Here is a 21,676-nt window from a genome sequence, read left to right on the forward strand (position 1 = left end):
ATGTAAAAGCAAGTGGAAGAATAGGATTGAGAGATTTGGAAAGACAAATTAAGTTCTGCTTGAAACTATGAAAGGTAGATAAGATTTGGGAATAAATATGGGTTTTCTAAACCCCTCTTGCTCCTCTGTAGTTGTTCTGGACACTTTTGTGCCAGTTTCAGATGGTTTAAAGAGTGAGGAAGTATTTTATCTGAGGGATACCAGCCAATATTGATTTGCTATATAAGACTGGGACTGCAATTTACTATTGTTTGAAGTTCTGATTACAGGAATACTTGTCTAAGTTATCATAAAGCCAATTGACATGTGCTGCAGGCTAATGGTGGATGCTTGGAAAGGTTTTGAAGACGACCTTGGACACAGCCTAGGTAGGATCTTCCTAACTTTATTTCCCAAATGTGCTATTTCCTTTCTGAGAAAGGAAATCTCCCACCTGCTTACCTCTAAGCCCTGCTTTCAGCACCTTGTAACCTCATGATTACATGTCAGATAATGGCTTATTCCTGGAATCAACCAGAACTAAGGAGATCCTTTCCTTCTGTTAACATTGTCTCTCTTTTTCTTTTATAGCAAATCTTTATAATCAAGAAGTTCTGAAAGTATAATACTAAGTCTATCAAATAATAAATGGAAATTGGAGCATCTCTGAGTTATTATAATGGGGTGCAGGAATGAATAGCTTACAATTTTAACCTACATTCCTGTCCAAATAAAAATAAATATAATATAGAGATAATATCAAGGAAATGATTAGACCAAGTAATAAGAGCAAATTTTGAGGAAAAGCAACAGGATCAGACTGATTCCTCTAAGAATTATATGCAAATGGATTTGATTGACTTCTAAAATTTGTCATGCTTTTGATAATAAGATCTCAAATTTGGATTTTTGCATAAAATTTGTATAGGATAGTAGTAAATGAAATTATATATTCTCCATTAAAATATCTGTCCAATAAGTTAAAAGGCAGATGAGTTCATTTTATAGTTGAACCCTCACATTTTGAAAGATTCTTATTCCAGGTACAAGATTTAGGTAAAGACAGAAACAGCAAATAATGTGAACCGAAATTTTCTGAAATTTCAAAAATGGAGAACAAATTTTAAGTAATTGTACTAATTTATATTGTCAGAAGTATCTGGGAACTTCTAGATCTGAACCAGAAAAGCAGAATTCTCTTTTTGAACTGTCCCAAGAATGAAACCTATTGTCAAGGAAAAGATATCTAGGTATCAGATAACTTACATGAGAAATCTGGGATTCAAAGTTTTGTTTAAATGAAAATTAAGAATGGATTACTGGGATACAAGGAACTTAATGTTAATTAACTTTGAAATAATAATTGCATTGATTTGTATGGTTCATGTTTAATTTTCTTGTTTATATTGGTGACATGTAAATCTCCCTTTCAAAACTAGTCTATTGTGAGCCATCTAAGTTTTAATTTGTACCTGATCTAATGTAAAAATGCAGTTTGTGACCTGTAAAAAAAAACTTCACTGTATTGTTTGAACCTAGCCCTGCATGACTGGGAAACTGAACTATTGCTAAGTGTCTTTAGCCATGTTAACTATGTTGTATTGTTTCATTTCAATTATCAAACCATGCTTTCTGGGAGACCCTGTCAAGTTTTCTGTATAGACTCTTGGATCCATCTGTCACCTCTGTTGCTCCTGCTCCTGAGTGGATCATGCCCTCCAATTTTGAAGAGGCCTGAAGAAGATGCCATAAGACATAGACAACTTTCCCAAGAGCCTGGACCAGACTTGCATGAAGAGTAAACTCTCACACTGCTGGTTATTTAGAGGTTTTTTTCATATCTTTGTTGGTCTACAGGCGAAGCCTTCGGCTTGCCTTTGACCAAAAGGAGGGAATGATAATGTTTAATATAAAATTTTGGAATAATCTCTTTGTTCTCTCTGAAGGAAACTCAGAGAATGCCTCTTCCTATGTCAACAAAAGCCTGCCAAGGCTGACTTAACATTCCTTAAGTGACCTTTAACCTAAGACACTATCTTGAATAATGGGACGTTTTCCATATCTTAATATTTGCAGACATATACTATGTTATGGCATGTTAATGGTAAAGAAAACACAGACATCTTAGGTCGTAATTTCTATTGAACTTTGTTTACCCTTTCCTATGTCAGTTATCTGTTTAGGGCAGGAAGCCTGCCAGTCACTAGTGGTGGGATTTCCTTCTTTATCACCAAGACATATGTTTACCCAGCTTGGAATCTCAAGACTTGACTGACATTGCTTTGTTAATTGTCCTGTCTTACTGAATTTATGATTTGTTCAACTAGGAGAGTTCCTTTCTCATGGCAAAATGTATATAAGCCAGAAGATTTCTGCACTGGGTAGCCAGAACATTTCTGGCTCCATAATGCATTATGTTACCGTTGTCTTTAATAGGGAATTGATTAATTAATTAAATCATAAAATGTATGCATTTAGCCATGTTGCCTTTTCTTAACAAAGTTTTCAGGTTAACAATACAAAAAACAATGAGTTTGCCATCAGAAGTCTTGAGTTTGAGTCGGGAAGCTGCCATTCCCTGCCTGTGTTATCTTGAGCAAATAACTCAGATTCTGTCAGTCTGTAAATGAGAGGGTGGAGGTGATGACCTCTAAGGTCCCTTCCAATTCTAAATCTGTAATCTTATGATTGTATGAGAAGCATCCTTCTTCATTAAGGATTCTATCTTGCCTTTGATATCTTACTTGTTTGAGTATCTGTTTTTAAGTTTTTGATGGGTATTGAATTGTGTGTTTTGTTCATTACACTATGTTAACTCCTTATATCTCTTTAATCTCTTAACATTACTTTCAACTGCTGATTATAGGAATCTAGAATTTCTTATATGTTCTTTTCCTGAAAAGGAAGCTACGTGGTACAGTGGATAGAGCACTGGGCTTAGAGTCAGGAAGGGCATCTTTATGAGTTTAAATCTGGTCTCAGACACTTACTAGCTGTGTGACTCTGGACAAGTCACTTAACCCTGTTTGCCTCAGTTTCCTCCTCTGTAAAATGAGCTGGACAAGGGAATGACAAACTGCTCTAGTACCTTTGTCAAGAAAGCCCCAAATGGGGTCATGAAGAGTCAGATATAACTGAAAAACAACCGCACGATAACTCTTATCCTGAATTTATGATATATTTCTCTGTTATTATTATTACCTCCTTATAATATTTTTCACCATTTTCTTCATTTTCATCATCATTATTAATAAACATTGGAAAAAAATCTCCATTGCTTTCAAAAGCTGAACATAACGACCTTTCTGGGAAACCAAAGAGTAACTTTCAAACTCACCATTGGGAAGAAAAGCTGAGATGAGACAGGCTGCCCCAGCCACCATATTTGATAAAGCCCAAGGGTAGCGGCGGCCAACACGATCAATGGTGAGGATGATGATGAAAGCAGCTGGGAATTCAACCAGGGCAGAATAGAAGAAATCTAAATAGATATTTCCACCTGCAAGTCCCATGTGCATGATGAGGCCTTGATAAAGCACAGAACTTGTAAACCTTAGCAAAGAAAAGAATCAGAGTTAGGTCAAGCTCTTTTTGATAAATTAGCCCCAAATCATTTCTTCATTACCTCTTGATGGGCTAGGAAAAACAAACAAAGGTCCACACCTAATGACATACACCTCTCGTATAGAAATATGTTTGGTTGAAACGAATACCATTCTTGTTCACTGAAAAATTGACTTATATGTGGGGTAGAGAAGGAAAGTCCAGCCCCACCTACCCCTGATCCCATGATAGATGCTTAAGACAAATGTCTCATGTAATTTTGTGCTGACAAATTTTGTGGTGACAATAATAAGTTTGGTCAGCTAGGTGGCACAGTGGATAGAACACTGAGTTTAAAGTCAGGTAAGACTCATCCTGAGTTCAAATGTGGCCTCAAACTTTACTACTCTGTAAAATGAGCTGGAGAAGGAAATAGCAAAACAAAAACAAAACAAACAAGAAATCTCTTTTAGCAAAGCAGTTTCCTAGACTCAATGCTATATGATCTCAGAATTAAAGGAACATCATTGGAAGAGACTGGGGATCATGTAACTATGACCCCCTCAATATACAAGGAGGACATTGAGGCCCAGGAAACTGTGGCTATTTACCCACAGTTAAGAAGTAGTAAAGTTGGGATTCGAAGCCAAATCCTCTGACTCCCAAACCCTTGCTTTTCCCATTTTACCCAAGGTCTTAACACATGATACTAAAACAGATCTGGGGAGTTTTGGAATACTGAAGTCCTGTTCAGGGAAAGGACCCTCTCCTTCTTCTGTTACCTAGGTTGCCAGGAGGGGACATGAGGTTTGGGGCGAGCCCTTAATCATTGTCTAGGTGTTGGGTATAAGGAAGAGGCCCTGATGTTCAGAAGTTCTCTATTTAGCCCTTTGATGCCTAGGTGGTGTAGTGGATAAAGCACCAGGCCTGAAGTTAGGAAAACTCATCTTCCTGAGTTCAAATCTATCCTAAAACACTTATTAGCTATGTGATTCTGGGCAAGTCATTTAATCCTGTTTGCCTCAGTTTCCTCATCTGTAAAATGAGCTGGAGAAGCAAATGGCAAACCCCTTTGATATCTCTGCCAAAAAATAGGATCTTGAAGAGTCAGACACAACTGAAAAATGACTGAACAATAGTTGAGCCCTTGTTCTTTCTATTTCCAGACTTGGAAATTAACTGTGGCTACTGAATTGCTGGTCACAGCCTTGGACTACAGTTCATACTTCTAAGAGAAGAAAGAAGTGTTATGGCTTAGAGAAGGAATGCCAACAAATAAACCTCTAATGCAGGAACAAACAAAGAGGAAGTGCAGCAAGCAAACTTTATGGAGGGGGAGATACTCACATGGTGCAGGGGTAGTTAGGGAGGACGATGGACCCAGGTGCGCTAAGTATGACCAGCTATACCCTAATATGTTCAAAAAATGTAACTTTGTATTTTAAAGGAAAATTCAGTTGTAAATTCGAAAAAAATTAATTTTAAATTTCTTTTGTTTAATGAACAAAATAATATCCTTTTATGATTGAATATTTGATTAAACTTCACCTTTTAAAAATTCTTTGAATGTACACCCTAATGAAATATGCTGCATATGCCTATGTAACCTTGACCTTGTATGAATACTCTTTCTTAAGATTCTAGACTATCAGTTTAAGAGTTCTTAAAAAAAAAGAGTTCTTGTTGGTCATTAAAACAGATAGCACAAAGTTCATTGTTAATTAAGGTACTGCTTAATCACCTGTGAAAACTGGAGAACACCCTAGGACTTCATTTCAGTCAATGGTTGAAGTTTTCTTCCTAGTCAAGTCTTTCATAAGTAAATATGTAACTTTTTATTTTCCCCTACTTATATTTTTTGTTTTTGGATTTGACGGTAAATCACAAAATGATCCGAAAAAGAGATTGCCGAAAGAAAAGGAGTTACTCCAAAAACTGAACTGATCCTAAGCCATTTTTATCTATCACTTTATTATCGATGTCTTTATTTCATTTAGTCACTGGGAATTTATTAGATCATAATAAAAACCCTATGCTACAAAACAGTTATTGATGGTGCATTAGTAGAGGGAATTTCCTCTCCAAAAGTTCTCTTTACTGGGTCTACAACTGTGCCCCATCCCCCCCCTCCATCCCTCACTGAAAAGTTTATAGTATAGTTATCCCTTCCACATTGTGGGGGTTAGGGGTGTGGTGCCCCCCATGATCTGGAAAATCCATTTAAAATTTTTTGTCTCTCTCTAGAGAGGAAATCGGAATTTTTTCTTTTTATTTTATGGGGTGTTTACAGTACTTTATTGCAAAGTTTGGGTTAAGTATTTGGTCATAGGCTCTGTGTCATCTGCCCACCTTTGTATGTCATCTGTGGCTTCCACAAAACTCCCCCGAAATTCCCATTTTATTTCTTATGCTGATCCGTGATATATCAAAACCACAGTGGAGAAAGTCACAATGTGGAAAGGATAACTGTATAGGCTTTAAAATTTGCAGAATGTTTTACCCATCCCTCAAGTCTTTCTTCCCCCAAAAGTAGATTAAACATGATCTCATACGTGACTGTCCTGAAAACCACTAGAAGTGTAATAACACCCAGAAAGAGTTCATTTCAGATTGCTAAGAGGTGAGAATATGGCCCCTTCCACACACGTGCACACAAACACTTCTCCCTTTTCTTCTCCTTTCTCCCTTTTCTTCTTTTTCTCCCTTCCTCTCTCCTCTTTTTCTAGCCGTCTCCTCCTCATGTCATGTAAAGACTCTGAAACTGCAGTGCAATAGGTTTGAATCCCACCTCTGAGATCCCTTGCTCTACTTTCCTTCTCTGTAAAATGAAGCATCTTCTGAGCTAAATAGATTCCAAGGTCCCTTTGAGCACTAGCATTCTGTAATTCTGTGACTGCAATCAACCAGAAATTCTTCTAATTCTACCAAATGTGAATTTTAGGAAACCAACAGTGGTTGTTGCCTATGTCTGTACTTTTCTTCTGCTAATGATATGTATGTTATTAACCACAGACTAACGCCAACCCATCATTTTGGCCTAGTTTATCATGATATTACTAATTGCACTTTTAAAATATTTAGGATAAAATCATTTAGTTATCTGTTGTGTAAAATGTGAAGCTCTTTCATAATTGTTGGGAAATGGAAGGAAGAAATAATCCAGAAATCCTTTGTTATCAAAGTCGCAGAAAAACTTTAAAATTCACTTCTGATGATCTTTGGTTTTATTGGTTAATTTTGAAGATTAATCGGGAGTAAATGAGGTGTGAGGTAAAGGGCCAGAGAGAGAGGCCCTGCTACCATTCATCTTATTTTGCCAGGGTAGTTTTTTACAATTTCCTGGAGGCTTCTTTGTTTAGTGGATTGGGAAGGCTAGGATGCTCCTTGAATGAACCAATGAACAATCTGGAGGAGCAGTGTTTAATTTTAAAATATTGGAAATAGGAAATAGGGTCAGACATTTGTTAGCCACCTGATGGATCAATCACCCATGAATGACTTTTTTTTTTAATCCTTGCTACCTATGTCCTTCTGGACAGTTTGACCCTACCATCAGTCAGTCATTCAATTAGTAAGCATTTATTAACAGTAGAAAGACCAGAATTTAAGAATATATTGAAGGACCAAGTTGTAGCAATTGATATATTGCATTTTTTTAATCCACAAGGGAAAGAAAATAGAGATATTTAAAAATAAAATTATACTACCTACTTGTAATTATTTGTATCTGAAGTATATCTACCCAGATAGGAGAAGTTATGGTAAATTATTAAAAAATTGTTTGCATAAACTGACTGTCTTGTTCCTTCTATTGTTCCAGGGGTGAGGAACCTGTGGTCTCAAGGCCACATGTGGCCCTCTAGGTCCTCGGATGTGGCCTTTGGACTGAGTCCAAGTTTTACAGAACAAATCCTTTTATTAAGGGCACTTGTTCTGTGAAGTTTAGATTCAGTCAAAGGCCACACCTGAGGACCTAGAGGGCCACATGTGGCCTTAAGGCTGTAAATATTTACCATGTCCCAGGCACTGTGCTAAGTGCTAGGGATACAAAGTAAAGCAAAAAATAGCTCTTACCCTCAATGACTACACATCCTAATGAGGGAAACAATGTGTAAATAAATAATCATTATTTGTTTGGTGTTTCGGGAGTGCAAATAACTTCAATATTGTCCGAAGTCATAATCAGATGTGATCATCTTTGAATGATTGATGCCATGGCTACCTTCAGCTAGTGTGGACAAATGGGATACAATTGAATAGATTTTTTTTTTTTTTTTGCTATATTATCGTGAATAATGAGAGATAAGGGTCAGGGGAGGGCTGACCTTGGAGTCAGGAAGACCTGAGTTAAAGTCCTTCTGACAGCTACTGGCCATGTGACCACTAAGTCATTCAATCTCTCAGTACCCCAGGCTACTCTCTAAGATGGTAAGTTCTAGATGAATGGCTAATGTACATATGTGAAGGGGTTTCAATCCAATTGGTATTCTTCTAGAACGAAAGACCACCACCAACACACTAGCAATTTCCTGCCTGAAGGCAAGTACAGGTCCAGACTCTATCTCCCCTCCTCCTCCTGCTTCACCCCTCCACAAAAATAGAAATCATGTGATGAATGGCTCCTGGTACTTCTTACCAGTTGTACATCAAGATCAAAGTATGCTTCCTCATCTGAGGTGTTCTGACCAAGTCAATAAAGGAAGGACTCATCTTTTTACTGTCTTCCTCATCAGGTTTAAGGCTCTGAGAATGAAAAGAATAAGTGAAGATGGAATAATGGTTAATGCATGATGTTAATGTCCCTGAGTAATATGAAAAAAATTGCATTATGACTTGAGTGAAAAAATGAGGAACAAGGATTTGTTGTTTTTTAGTTGTTTTGAGTTGTGTCCAACTCTTTGTGACCCCATTTGGTGATTCCCCCATGCCCAGCACATTTTCTCCCCCACTTCTACCTCCTAGTTTCCTTTAATACTCAGCTCAAATTCCATTCTTTTCAGGTGGGGTTGAGGGATGGGGGTGGGGGCAGGGAGCTTTCCTGGCTCCCCCTACTACTAGTACCTTCCTTCTGATATTATTTTTTTTTGGAGGCAATTGGGGTTTAGTGGCTTGCTCAGAGTCACACAGCTAGTAAGTGTCCAAGGCTAGTTTTGAACTCAGGTCTGCCTGATTCCAGGGCCCATGCTCTATTCATTGCATCACCTAGCTGTCCCCTTACATTGCTTTCCATTTACACTGTATGTACACAGTTATTTACATATAGTCTCCCCTATTAGTAGGTAGGTCCATCAGTAAGAATTTATTAAGCACCTACTATGTGCCAGGCTTTGGGCAAAGTACTAGAAATACAAGTTCCTGCAGAATAGGCTCCATGTTTTTGTCTTTTTTGTTTTGCTTAGAACATTGCTTGGCACACAGTAAGCATTTTTAAATAAATGCTTGTTGACTGACTGAGAATTGAATTTGTGTTTTTCAACCCTCGGACTCCCATTCAATCAGAACTAGAGACCAATCCACCTAATGTGTCCTCTAGTCTAGCTCCTAATGAGACACTTGGAAACTAGAGTGGTTCTACTGGGTCTAGACCTCAACTATGCCTCCATAAATCTCAAGCATACTGAGAGCCCTGAAATCATTTAGTTATTGGCATGGAATGAGGGGTCCTCATATTCAAGCATATGTCTAGCTTAATTTACCATTCCACAAAATATCCCGAATATCCTGTTCCATGTCACCTGTGTTTCTGCTAAAATGAAAAAAAATGGTAATCATCTTAGCTACAACATAATATAATGGAAAGAGCTCTGGGGACCAAGGTTCCATCCATTAACTCGATGAGTGACCTTGGCACCAAACCTCTTCCCCTCAAATGCCCCCCTCTATAAAATGAGAGGATTTGATAATAAGACTTTTTATGATTCCATGCCTCTTGGCTTATAGCTACCATGACCATAGGTTATAATTATTCCTTCCCCTCTCCTTTCACACCTTTCTCTAGGTGAGATACAGAAACTACCTGAAGAAAGGTTGGCAGAGATTTCTGATTTTTCCTTGCAATGTGCTTAATAATTTTCATGGCTTTTTCATTTTTATTTTGAGAGATCAGCCATCTGGGAGACTCTGGAAGGCACCTGCAATAGAGTATGAGAGAAAAAACCAAAATAATATAATTTGAACTGCTTAATTAATTAAACAATTAACAGAACTTGGATCACTATTCCTCCTGACAGAGAAGTTGAACTGAGCTTTCAGAAGATGAGGATTCTGGGAAAAGTAGAGATGAAGAGGGAATGTATTCTAAATATAGAGTATGACTTAAAAGAATTCACAAAAGCAGGGTATGGAATGTCAAATTGGTAATCAGCTAGGTGTCTGTCTTGACTGAAATGTAGAATTTAAGAAATGGGAAAGCATATGTATGAGGACTGCAAAAGGAGTGGATATGATGCAAGAATCTTTTGGAAAGGTAAGTTGAAGGTGGCTTGTAGAGGGTCTTAAAACTGAGAGTCTGAGGCATTTATATTCTAGACTAGAAGCAAGAGAGCTATTGAATGTTTTTGAAGAGGGGAGTAGCATGGAAAGACCTGCATCTAAGGAAGAATGTTTTTTTGGTCAGGTGGGTTACAGAAGGGGAAGAATGAAAGCAGAGATAGATTAGAGGAATATTGCAGTAGACTGAGTGGAAATTGATGAAGTCCTAAATTAGGATCCTGGGCATGTAAGTGGAGAAAAGGGAAGAGAGGTGCAAGAAAATGTCATGGAGGTAGAATGGACAGAACTTAGAAACTGACCAGATAAAGGAAATGACCTTAACCCTATTCAAATGACTGGGGTTCCAAACCTGGGTCAGTAGGAGGATAATCAATGATTTGGATAAAGGCACATATAGTATGCTCAACAAATTTGCAGATGACACAAAACTGGGAGAGACACACCAGAAGACAGAGACAGGATCCAAAAGGATCTTGATAAGCATTGGGCTGACTTGAATAAGGACTTCAGTGGGGTAAATTTAAAGTCTTACTCTTGGATACAAAAAATCCACCCCACAAATAAAAGCCAAAAGAGGCATGGAGTTATTTTGCAAAGGATCTAGGTGTTTTAGTGGATTGAAAATTTGACATGAATGAGTGATGTGATGAAAAACTAATGGGATCTTGAGCTGCATTAAGAGGCATGTAGCTCCCAGGAATGAAGGTGATAATTTCTCTGTACTCTGACCTTGCCAGGCTATACTTGGATCACTGTGTTCAGTTCAAGGCAGTTCGGCTTAAGGACATTGATAAGCCCGAGGGTGTGCAGAGAAGGCAACCAGAATGGTAAAGAGTATTGAGTCCATGTCACATGAGAATTGATCACAATCTTCCATCATTCTATCTCTCCCTAATCCCTACTACCTCTAAACCTATCCTTTGTCCTTACCATGATCTCCAATCCCTTGGCATGTCACTCCTTTGCCAGGTTATCACTCCTATCCTACTATGTATATTTGGAAGGACTGAGCTATTCTATGACTTTTCACATTGCCATCTTAATAAGAAGTTCCTAAACTCACATCTTCCAGTTGCAGTAGAAGCATGCAACAATTTTGTTGTTGTTCAGTCCTTCCAGCTGTGTCTGCCTCTTTGTGACTGCATTTGGGATTTCCTTGGTGAAGATACAGGAGTGGTTTGCCATTTTCTTCTCCAGCTCATTTTGCAGGTGAACAAACTGAGGAAAACAGGGTTAAGTGACTTGTCCAGGGTCATAAAGTTTCTGAGGCCAAATCTGAACTCAGGATGATGAGTCTTTTTGACTCCAGACCCAACACTATCCACTCTGCCAACTAACTGCCCCTCACCCAACTTTCCTCCACTCTTAAAAAAAAACAAAAACAAAACTCTCTTACCAGATCTTACCATCCCTGCTAGTTGACAATCTGTCTCCTTCCCTTTTAATATAAACTCTCAAAAAAGCTTGGTGTCTCTGCTCTTTTTTTAAAAAAAAATCTCCCCTTAGCCTTGTGTAATCTGGTTTCTAATTATATCATGCAACTGAAACTGCTCTCTCCAAAGTTATCAATGACCTAATTCCTGAATCTAACTCTTCACACACTCCCTCCTCAGTTTTCATACTTCTTGCTGGAAGTGTTTTTTCACTGGAAACTGCTGACTACCCTCTCCTCCTCACTACTCGCTCCTCTTTGGGATTTTTTAATACTGTTCTCTCTCCCTAATTCTCTTGCTACCTGTTTGACTACTCTTTCTTGGTCTCCTTTTCTGGATTTACATCTCTCTTGTACCCATTAACTGTGGATGTACCTAAAGATTCAGTTCTTTCTCTTTTTTCTTTCTTTCTCTTCTCTTCTTTCTTTTTTTTTATTTTCTCTGTTTTCTTTCTGCTCTTTGATCTCTCTAATCTCTCCTTTCTATTTTTTCTCTCTTATACACATACACATCATCATCATCATCATCAGTTTCCATGGGTTTAATTGTCATCTTTATGCAGATGACTACAAGATCTCTATACATAGTCCCAGTCTCTCTCTTGAGTTCCATTTCTACATCATGACCTGCCTATTATACATTTCAAATTGGATATTCTTTAGATATTTCAGCTAGGTGGCTCAGTGGATAAAGTGCTGGACTTGGATTCAGGAAGAACTGAGTTCAAATCTGGCCTCAGGCACTTACTAGCTGTGTGACCCTGGGCAAGTCACTTACCCCTTTTTGCCTCAGTTTCCACATCTGTAAAATGATCTGGAGAAGGAAATGACAAACTACTCCAGTATCTCTGCCAAGAAAACCCCAAGTGGAGTCATGAAGAGTTGAATATGACTGAAAAACAAAGAATAACAGCAAGAGACATCTCAAACTCACTAGAGAATGACACATTTAGAGCTACTTTGAAGCACTCTAATCAAACTCCCTCATTTTTACAGTTAAGGAAGCTAAGGCCCATATAACTATGTCTTCTGACTAAAAATCTTGTGCTCTTTCCACTGAGGTTCAAATACATGTGCATATTTGGTTTTTTAAATTTGATTTAAAGATGAAAATCCAAGGGGGCTTAGGAGAAATTGGAAGTAGGAAAAAGAGGTCTATGAAGATGTGATAAATAAAAGGAAAAGACTGATAGGAAGTCTCCCACAAGTTTGTAATCCTGGAGTGTGAACACTTTCCGTGGAAGTAAAAGAACCTCTCACCTAATTAATATAATGTTCTATGGAATCCAGAAGCACATCATGTTCTTGGGTGATATATGTTCTTGGCATATGGGAAGATGAGGTTACTGGCTCACCATCAAAAGCCCATGCACAAAAGATTGTCTTAAATCTATTTGCCACTTGATTCATTGGAACAATTTGATCTGCATAATTTGTGAAGCAATTTTGATTAAGTGTATGTCAATATGAAAATAGAGGGGAAAACTAGAGGGTATCTCTGATGTGGGCACCTAAGTGGTACAATAGATAGAGCACTGGACATGGAGTCTGAAGGACCTGAGTTCAAATTCAGCTTCAGATACTTACTAGATGTGTGATCCTTAAAAAGTCATTTAACACTATTTGCCTCAGTTTCCTCATCTGTAAAATGAGCTGGAGAAGGAAATGGCAGACCGCTCCAGTATCATTGCCAAGAAAATTCCAAATGAAGTCATGAAGAGTTGGACGCAACTGAACAACAACTACTACTATATGACCTTGGTCAATTCACTTAAAAGTTCCTGGGCTTGAGTTTCCTTATCTAAAAGTAAAATAAGAGGGTTGGAGAATAACGGTCTGTAAAGTCCCTTTCAGGTCTAGTTCTCTGATCTGATCTTCTATGTGTGTTTGGGGGTAATCTGAGGTGGCCTTTAAGTCTGGGGTGGGGGTAGAGTCATTAATTCTTCAGGGGGTATGAAAGGGAGAGATACCCACAGGATAGGGATGCATGTTGGTGTGGCAAGGGTGGACTAGAGATGGCAGAATTGAAGAAAAGTAAATATTGGAGAGATGTTTCAGCAAGAATGAAACTACTTGAAGTGAGAATGTGCTGTGGCGGAAATAGCACTGAACTGCGGCCCAGCAATGCTAAGTGGAAAATTGCCCAGGTGCCAAAGTATGGAGAAAATTCTAGTGTTAACACCATAATTCCTATCAGATGCTCAATGCCCTCTGTAAAATATGGGTGGAGAAAATCTAAGGAAATGTCCTTATTGTACTGATACTTGAAGTCCTTACTCCCTGGACTTGTGATTTCATCAGGAAGCTACCCCCCCACCCCCACTTCCTCTATTAATACAGTTCCATAAGTATTGGCAATTCATAGTCTTAGACAATTGCCTCAGGGGAGTGGGACCTTAAGTAACTTATTTAGAGTCAAGTATGTGCCAGTTTGTAAGATTTGAACTCACGTCTTCTCATGTCTCATGACTCCTGAGGTCAGCTTAATTTTTCTTTAATTAAAAAGGTTTGGATTTTTCTACTTTTTTTTATATGATCAGGGGCCTTCTTTTATGCCCAATTGGGGTCCCATGGTTGTGGAAAAATCAAAGTTAGGTTAGGCATCTATGTGCAGGGGAGCTGCTATGAAAAGCAAGACCCATCTTGGGACAAGATACTTTTTTTTGTTTTTTAACCTGAGCTAGGCTGACGAGCTTACCATCTTCCTTCCTTATTTACTCTGGACAATCAGTAGTATCTGATGCTCCTGAGCTCTCTAAGAAGATCTCAAGAGATAACCCTTGAACATGCCTCTTTGTATATGTGTCCAGGATACCTTTGGCAATCTGGTGAAGCCTATGGATCCCTTCTCAGGATACTTTCTTTAAAGTTCATGAATAAAGGAAATAAACATTTTTTTTCTCATCCAAATTCATAGACACCTTGAAATTTTTATCCATGGACCCTTGGGGGTAGGAGTCTGTGTACCCCAGGTTAAGAATCCTCTAAGAATACTCTAGATGGTAAAGGGAAAAGTAGAGATGTTGGAGATAGTCGAGCAGTCAGAGAAGGGGAGTCTTTCTAAAGTGTTCACAATCATGAATTTGCAGCTGTGGCTGGAAGCAATTTTCACTCCCCCCTGAAAGTAGCCTCTATAGCTGTGCATGCCTTAAGACACCTAGCTCTTTGATCACTGTGTAAAAGAGCATATAGTCCCAAGGGAAATGATTAACAGCATGCTCTTTGCCTTTCAGCGTGCAATGGGGCTTCCTGTGGCTCAGGGTTAGAATGCAGTCTTATAATTCCTGGTACAAAGCTCAGGATCAGATATGATAAGAGAAAAATGTGAAAATGACCTCCTTTCCATTCCCACAGGGTCTTACCAATAGTAGAGCAAGAAACAGAAGTAGGGCAGGGAAACTGTGAGCTGCAGCCATCTCCAGGAAGGCAGAGCATAAGCAATCCCTGCCAGAATCAGGAGGCCCACGGTGAAAGCCATTTGGTAGCAAATTCCCACAGTCCTCCGGTACTTCAGGCCGACAAATTCAGTGACTAGAAAACAAAAGCAAATGGTCAGTTTCCAGGGTGATTTGAGACAAAGGGTCATTAATGCCTTTAAATAATGAAACAGCTGGAACTCCCTAAATGCCCCCTACATTTTTCCCTTTCTAAGAGCTTTATGAGATCACTTGAGACTCTTGAAACTTTGGAATTTAGGTGCTTCCTAATATGAAAGGAATGATGGAGTTGGACCTTTAGAGCTCTAGCCTATGGGGATGGACGTGCTGGGCATTCCACTACAGTATTTGTCCATCTCCATAGAGCCAGAACACCCCTGACCCGTTTCATCACCCCTGTTCCACTAAATACTGTATAACTTTTCACTAATTCCCATAAACTGGTTCCAGGAAGACAAGTCAGAATTAGTGAAAAATTGGAAAATGGAAAAGAAATTTTGTAAAGAAATTTGATTTTCTTCCATTTAAGCATATGCAATAGGCTAAAAAACAAGGTTGTGCCTAAATACATAAAGAAGTTTAGAATGAGCATTAAAAGACAGTGTTGCCTAGTGGATAGAACTTGCCTTGCAGTCCAAAACATTTGGGTTTACTCTGCCTAACACTGAACTGACGGTGGGACTCTGCGTGAGGCATTTAGGGCTCAGGGGTCCTAGACCTGTGGTGTCCAACAAGGGGCCACTCAAGTCCACATATGGACTTAGAAAACCATGTTAACATTAACTATGTCCTATTGTATTTTTATCTATTTTGTTAAATATTCCCCTGTTACACTAGGTTTCCAAGGGTCTCTTGTCTCTTACATTTGACATCTCTGCCCTAGGCAACTCTCTAAGTCCATAAATTTTAAAACAAAAGCTCTCCTGCATAGGTAGAGGGAGTTTTCTCACTGGGAGTTCCTCACACTTCAATAAAATCACAGGTCTGATAAAAAATTAGCATACACGTAGTTCGTATCTAAACAAGTACTCAAAAGCGGTTCTTCTAAATTGGTGGAGCATTTCTTTTACCATGATTATATTTGGCAAACCTCCCCCACCCCCTTCCTCCTTTTTTTTTTTTTAAATACCACAGAAGTAAATCCATGTTTAAGTGAATTGAAATTTTAAATCCATAGGGTTCAGATTTATGATAGAGCTGAGACCTGTGATTTCATTGGTGTATAGGGATCTTCCTAGATGAGGAAACTCTTACCAGATGAGGTCAGAACCTTCTCTACAGCTTCTTGGCTTAGACAGTCATTTAGTACTGACAGTGTGACTTGCCCAAGGTCACATAGCCAGAATGTGATAGAAATAGTCCTTCTTGGATTGGAAGCCAGCTGTCTATCTACCATCCCATACTACACATGAAATTAGGCATAGTGGCCTTAAAACTAAAAACAAACAAATTAATATTCCAGATAGATATTCAATAAGCCACAGACATGTTTTTAAAAATCTAATTTTAATTTGGAGATTTGTCACTCTAACATAAATTCCACTATTAAAGTTTTTGTAAATTACTTCTAATTATCTCCCAAATGAGGTTTTAAATTTTTGTGACTAATATACCATCTCCATAAGTCTCTATTGTGGTAGGGAATCCTAGTCAGTCAATAAGCATTTATTAAGTACCTACTATGTGTCAGGCATTATGCTAAATTCTGGGTGTATAAAAAGTGGCAAAAGACAGTCCCTGCCCTCAAGGGGCTCGCTATCGAATGTTGGAGACAAAGAGCAAACAAATAAATACAAAGCAAGCTATATACACGGTAAGTAGGAAATAATTGAGAGGAAAGGCACTAGAATTAAAAGGGGTTAGGAAAGTCTTCTTGTAGGACACAGGATTTTAGTTGGGACTTACAGGAAGCCAAGAAGGTCAACAGGCAGAACTGATGAGGGAGAAGGTTACTGGGACAAGTGATGACATATTTTGTTCATGGAATAGCCAGGAGGACATCACTAAACTGAAGAGTAGGAGGGGGAGTTAAGTTGCAAAAAGACTGAAAAGTATGAGGGAGTTAGGTTATGAAGGGCTTTGAAAGCCAAATGGAGCATTTTATATATGATTCTGGAGGGAATAGGGAACCATTGGAATTTATTGAGTTGGCAGCGACATAGTTGGACATGCACTTTAGGAAAATAATTTTGGTGGTTGAATGGAGGATGGATTGAAGTGGGAACAGACTTGAGGCAGGCAAACCCAGCAGTAGGCCATCACAATAATTCAGGCTTGAGGTGATGCTGGCAGTACTGAAGGAGAGAAGGGAGACGTAACTGGGCAGGCCTTGGCAATGGGGTGATTGTGGGGGAGAGGGGCTTTGAAAGATAGTGAGGAGTCAGCAGGACATCTAGGTGGCAAACCTGAGGGATTGGGAGAATGAGTTTGCCCTCATTTGTAACAGTGAAGGGAGTCAGGGCTGAGCGCTTGGGGGAAAGATGAGTTCTGCTTTGGACAAGTTAAGTTTAAAATGTCTATTTAGTTTGAAATGTCTGAAAGGCAGAGGTAGGAAATTGAAGGTGAGCAGTGAGGTAGGATAGGTAGATCTGAGTGAGAATCATCAACATAGAGATGGTACTTAAATCTGTGGGAGTTGATGAGGTCACCAAGTGAAGTCGAATAGAGGAGAGGAGGTCCCAGGACAGAACCCTGAGGGACACCTAGGGCTAGAATCTGTGATCTCGAGAAGGATCCAGTGAATGTTCTAGGAAGGAGTAGTCAGATAGGTAGGAGGAGAACCAGGAGGCAGGGGTGCCCTAAAACCTAGAGAGAAGAAGGGCATTAAGTGTCAAAGACTGCAGAGAAGTGGAAAAGGATGAAGACTGAGAAAAGGCAATTGGATGTGGCAATGAAGAGATCATTGGTTACTTTGGAGAAAGAGTTTTGGTGGAATGATAGATAGAGTATAATGAGTTAAAAAGAGAGTTGGAGGAAAGAGAGTAGGTGCAGCCTTTGCAAGTACTTTAGCCACAAAGGGCAGAAGAGATAAAGGATGATAGCAAAGATAGAAGGATCATACCTAAGGGTTTTTTCAGGATAGGTGAGACATGGGCATGTTTACAGGCAATAGAGAACCAGCTGTTGGATAGGGAGACATTAAAAATAAGTAATGGAATGGGAATGATGGTGGCGGAGGCTCTCCTTCCAGTTCCCTGTCTCCCAACATCCCAACATTCATGGTAAAGGTATTTCTAAAAAGTGATGGATTGAAGGCAGAGGGGGTTTATTATTTTGAAACTTTCCTTGAGAACTTAAAATTTAAATTTATACTATTGACTCCTTAATATTAAGGATTATATCTAAAACCAAGCTACCTTCCCTTCACCTTGCAAGATCTCCTTAGCACAATTTGCATCATTAGTATGACCAGGTGTGTGTATGTGTGTATACATACATAGACATATATACACATACTCTACATATACACTATATATTTATATACATATCCACACATACATATATACACAATACATATACACTATATATATTATACATACACACACACACACACACACACACACACACACTACCCAAGCCATCATAGGAGGATTAACCAACTTCATCCTTCTGGGTTGTAACACATTGATAAGATTATGTAGGTAATATGCAAAATACAATTTCAGTTTGTACCACACAGAAACTACTTGAATGTAGCTAAGGGGGATGAAATGTTAAGAGGAATTCACAAGAATTAATATTAAAATAAATTTACTTAATTTTTAATTTAACATTGGCAGTAAATTTTCATAAATTGGCTGGTTTTCTCTCTGAGAACACATAATTCTTAGGTTGGGAATTTCCTTTTCGGTTGTTGTTGATTTTCCTGGAAAAATCAAAATGTTGCTGCCTTTAGGATTCAATATTTCAGCTTTTCTTGCTCTGACTAGAGGGCAAACACTATCTAGGCTTTTAGGGCATGGTATAACAGTGGATGATAGGAGCACTGGTATAATATGGTCCGTGGGATCACAGTCAGACATGAGAGTTGGACATGACTAAATGGCTGAAAAATAAACCAAATACTATTTCTAATTTTTGGTACCGCAAGCAGCTGATTATGTCATCTTAGATCCTGTGGTTCTCAGTTTCTGTCTGTAATTTGAGGAATAATTGAATTTATCAGAAAATATATGGAGAAATAAATATAGGGATAGGGACTGTACTTGTGATTTCATTGGTGTCAGAAGTACCCAGTGAGAAATTCTGTCTACCAATGTAGGTTGGCATCTTCTTTACAAGGTATATTCTTAAGAGAGTTGCCTGGGACATTCAGGGATATTTAATGACTTGTTTTGGTGGTCACAAGATCTATATTTGTCAGAGGTGGGACTAGAACCTGCCTCCCAGTGTCCAAGACAAACTCTCTCTCTACTTCACTCACTGCCAAATAAATATAGAGATTTACAAACATAGCCTTCTAACTCAGAGTTGAATAACATCCAGGGGTTCCTGTTTTCCTATTATTTTCTCTTTGAATGGGCACAGTAGGCTAAATTCTTCACAAATGTAACACTCTGGGAAACCAAATACAAAAATTCCAAAAGGCTTTAATAATAAAACAGATGTTTATGAAGACAAACTTAAGGAGATTGTCCTTTCTTTCATTTACCTCCTCAATGTACTGGGAATTTATCTTTGTAGAAAGAATGCAGAAATTGGTTGAGAGGGCTTGGAACAAATCATTTTTCTTTCAGGTAAGAAAAAAAAACAATTATTTAGAAATTAGACTTTTTTTTCCCCTTGTGATTAGTCAAGACACAACCATTCTCCATTTTAGATTCTTCCAACACTCCCTCCCACCTTTCAGGTTTTATTTTTGAAGGCCATGTTTTTCCTACTCCCACAGCTGTAACCACATGCATTCTTACTCAGGATGTAGCCTATTAACCACCCAGCCTTGCTGACCAGTCCTTGGATAAATCGGAAGATTAGCATCCAGGTGTAGCTTGGAGATAGAGCCATGAGTACTCCCGAAACAGCAGTTATGAGAATTGTAATTAAAAGACTCAGCTTACGACCAAATCTGGCAAGAAACAGACACATTGAGAAGGCAGAATTAGGCTAATCATGAAAAATACTGAAGACTCTTAAAAAATGATGCTGGTTAATTATGATTTAAAGAAATAGGGGGACTTCCTGAATGAATATCATCTATTCAAGAGTTTTTCCATGAATACTGAGAAAGACCTTAATATAAAAAGGCCAAAGTCACCCACTGTATCCTGGACCATTTTTGCTAGCCATCTTGAACTTTACCTCTGGGCTTTGATGACTGGAGGAGAGAGTGAGGGTGATGACTTTGTACAGCTCTGCCTCACTTCAATTCAATTCATTTGCAAGTCAAGACACCACCCTCCTGATGTCACTGGTCTTCAAAAACAAAAGATGAACAATAACCTAAACCCTGATTACTCACCTAATGACCAAAATTCTCCCCCAGAATCAAGCAGTGCTACAGGAAGTCTTTTTTTTTTCCCTTTAAGAAGTGATTTTCATTTTTAAAATAAATTTTGGACTCCTTTTGTTTTTCCAGTCACATTTATCACTTTCCCTTACGTTCTCCCTGCCTAACCTCCCAATCTCTTATGATCAGAGGTGTGCTGGTATATATTTAACAATAGGTTGGGGGAAGGGAGTAATTATATGTGGTCCACATTTTAAAAGTTTAATCTACATTTTATCCTTCACTTTCTTGAGTCTAGACAATCTACAAAACAATAACCCAAATCTGGAATTGTAGCTTTGCCAATTTCCAAGTTGTAAATGAGTACACTTAAAATTTAACAATCATCTTGGTTTAAGCACACTCCAGCACACTTCTGCTTATGACAGAGTAAAAAAAGAGGGGAAAAATTCAGCAAAACTAGCCAACATCAAAAATATCTGATGTTATCTGTATTATTTCACGCTTATCGACCCCCAGGTCTGCAAAAAGTAGGGGAGAGGTCTATTTTCATATTTCTTCTTTGGGGGCAAAGCGTGGTCATAATTTCCCAGCATTCAGTTTTGATTGTTTTATTCTTTCTGCAGAAACATTCTTTACTCCATACCAAGGAATATTTGAAAATAAAATGAAGTTTCCAGAAATCCAATTTCTGGAATTTCACCCAAGTCACCCAAATAGCCTTTGCCAAGACACAGAAAGCCTGTTGCTTTTTTTTTTTGAAAGTAAGGAAATCGATGCACAAGAACCTGGGGATGCTTTTGGTATCACTTTTCTCTTGTACTTTTCTGTAGGTATTTTCTTCCTTTCTTAAGAAATGAATGTAGTGCAAGGAGAGAAAGACAGATTTCAGCTCCACACAAAAAGAACTTCCTAATAATTGAAAGTATTCAAAAGCAAAATAGCAACCTCCTGGGAGATACTGAATTTCTCATTTCTGGAAATCGTCAAGCAAAGACTTGATGATTACTTTTCTGGGAAGATGCAGAGGAATTCTTGCTCAGATTCAGGGAATGACGTTGAAATCTGATATCCCTTCCAATGCAGATTCTATGATTCTGTACCTTCTCAGAAATGATGAGGGTGGAATTTGATTCAGATTATCAAGTGAATTATTCTATTGGTGTATTCATTCTATTGGCCTATCAGAATTATGACATTCAAGGTGAATTATGGCAAGAATCAACTGTCCAAGACTATCTTCTCTAAACCTACTAGCTAGCAAAGAAAAGACTAATAGCCAATATTTATTGAGCACTTTTCTGGTTTGCAAAGAGCTGTCTGTTCATAATCTCATTGGCACCCTGG

At 38.4% G+C, this 21,676-nt stretch overlaps 1 protein-coding gene across 1 annotated transcript in view; it reads right to left on the bottom strand.

The window, feature by feature from the left end:
- The window catches only part of LOC140527137 (solute carrier family 22 member 2-like), a 42,262-nt gene that overhangs the window by 12,492 nt on the left and 8,094 nt on the right, over nt 1-21,676 (bottom strand). The window contains exons 3-7 of the mRNA XM_072643846.1: nt 19,794-19,948; nt 14,809-14,977; nt 9,539-9,653; nt 8,159-8,265; nt 3,317-3,531 (exon numbers count right to left, since the gene is read on the bottom strand). Of these exons, the coding sequence (XP_072499947.1) occupies nt 3,317-3,531; nt 8,159-8,265; nt 9,539-9,653; nt 14,809-14,977; nt 19,794-19,948 (761 nt within the window). The remainder of the gene's footprint in view (nt 1-3,316; nt 3,532-8,158; nt 8,266-9,538; nt 9,654-14,808; nt 14,978-19,793; nt 19,949-21,676) is intronic.

The sequence above is a fragment of the Notamacropus eugenii genome, chromosome 2 (genome assembly GCF_028372415.1).
Source record: "Notamacropus eugenii isolate mMacEug1 chromosome 2, mMacEug1.pri_v2, whole genome shotgun sequence".
NCBI lineage: Eukaryota > Metazoa > Chordata > Mammalia > Diprotodontia > Macropodidae > Notamacropus > Notamacropus eugenii.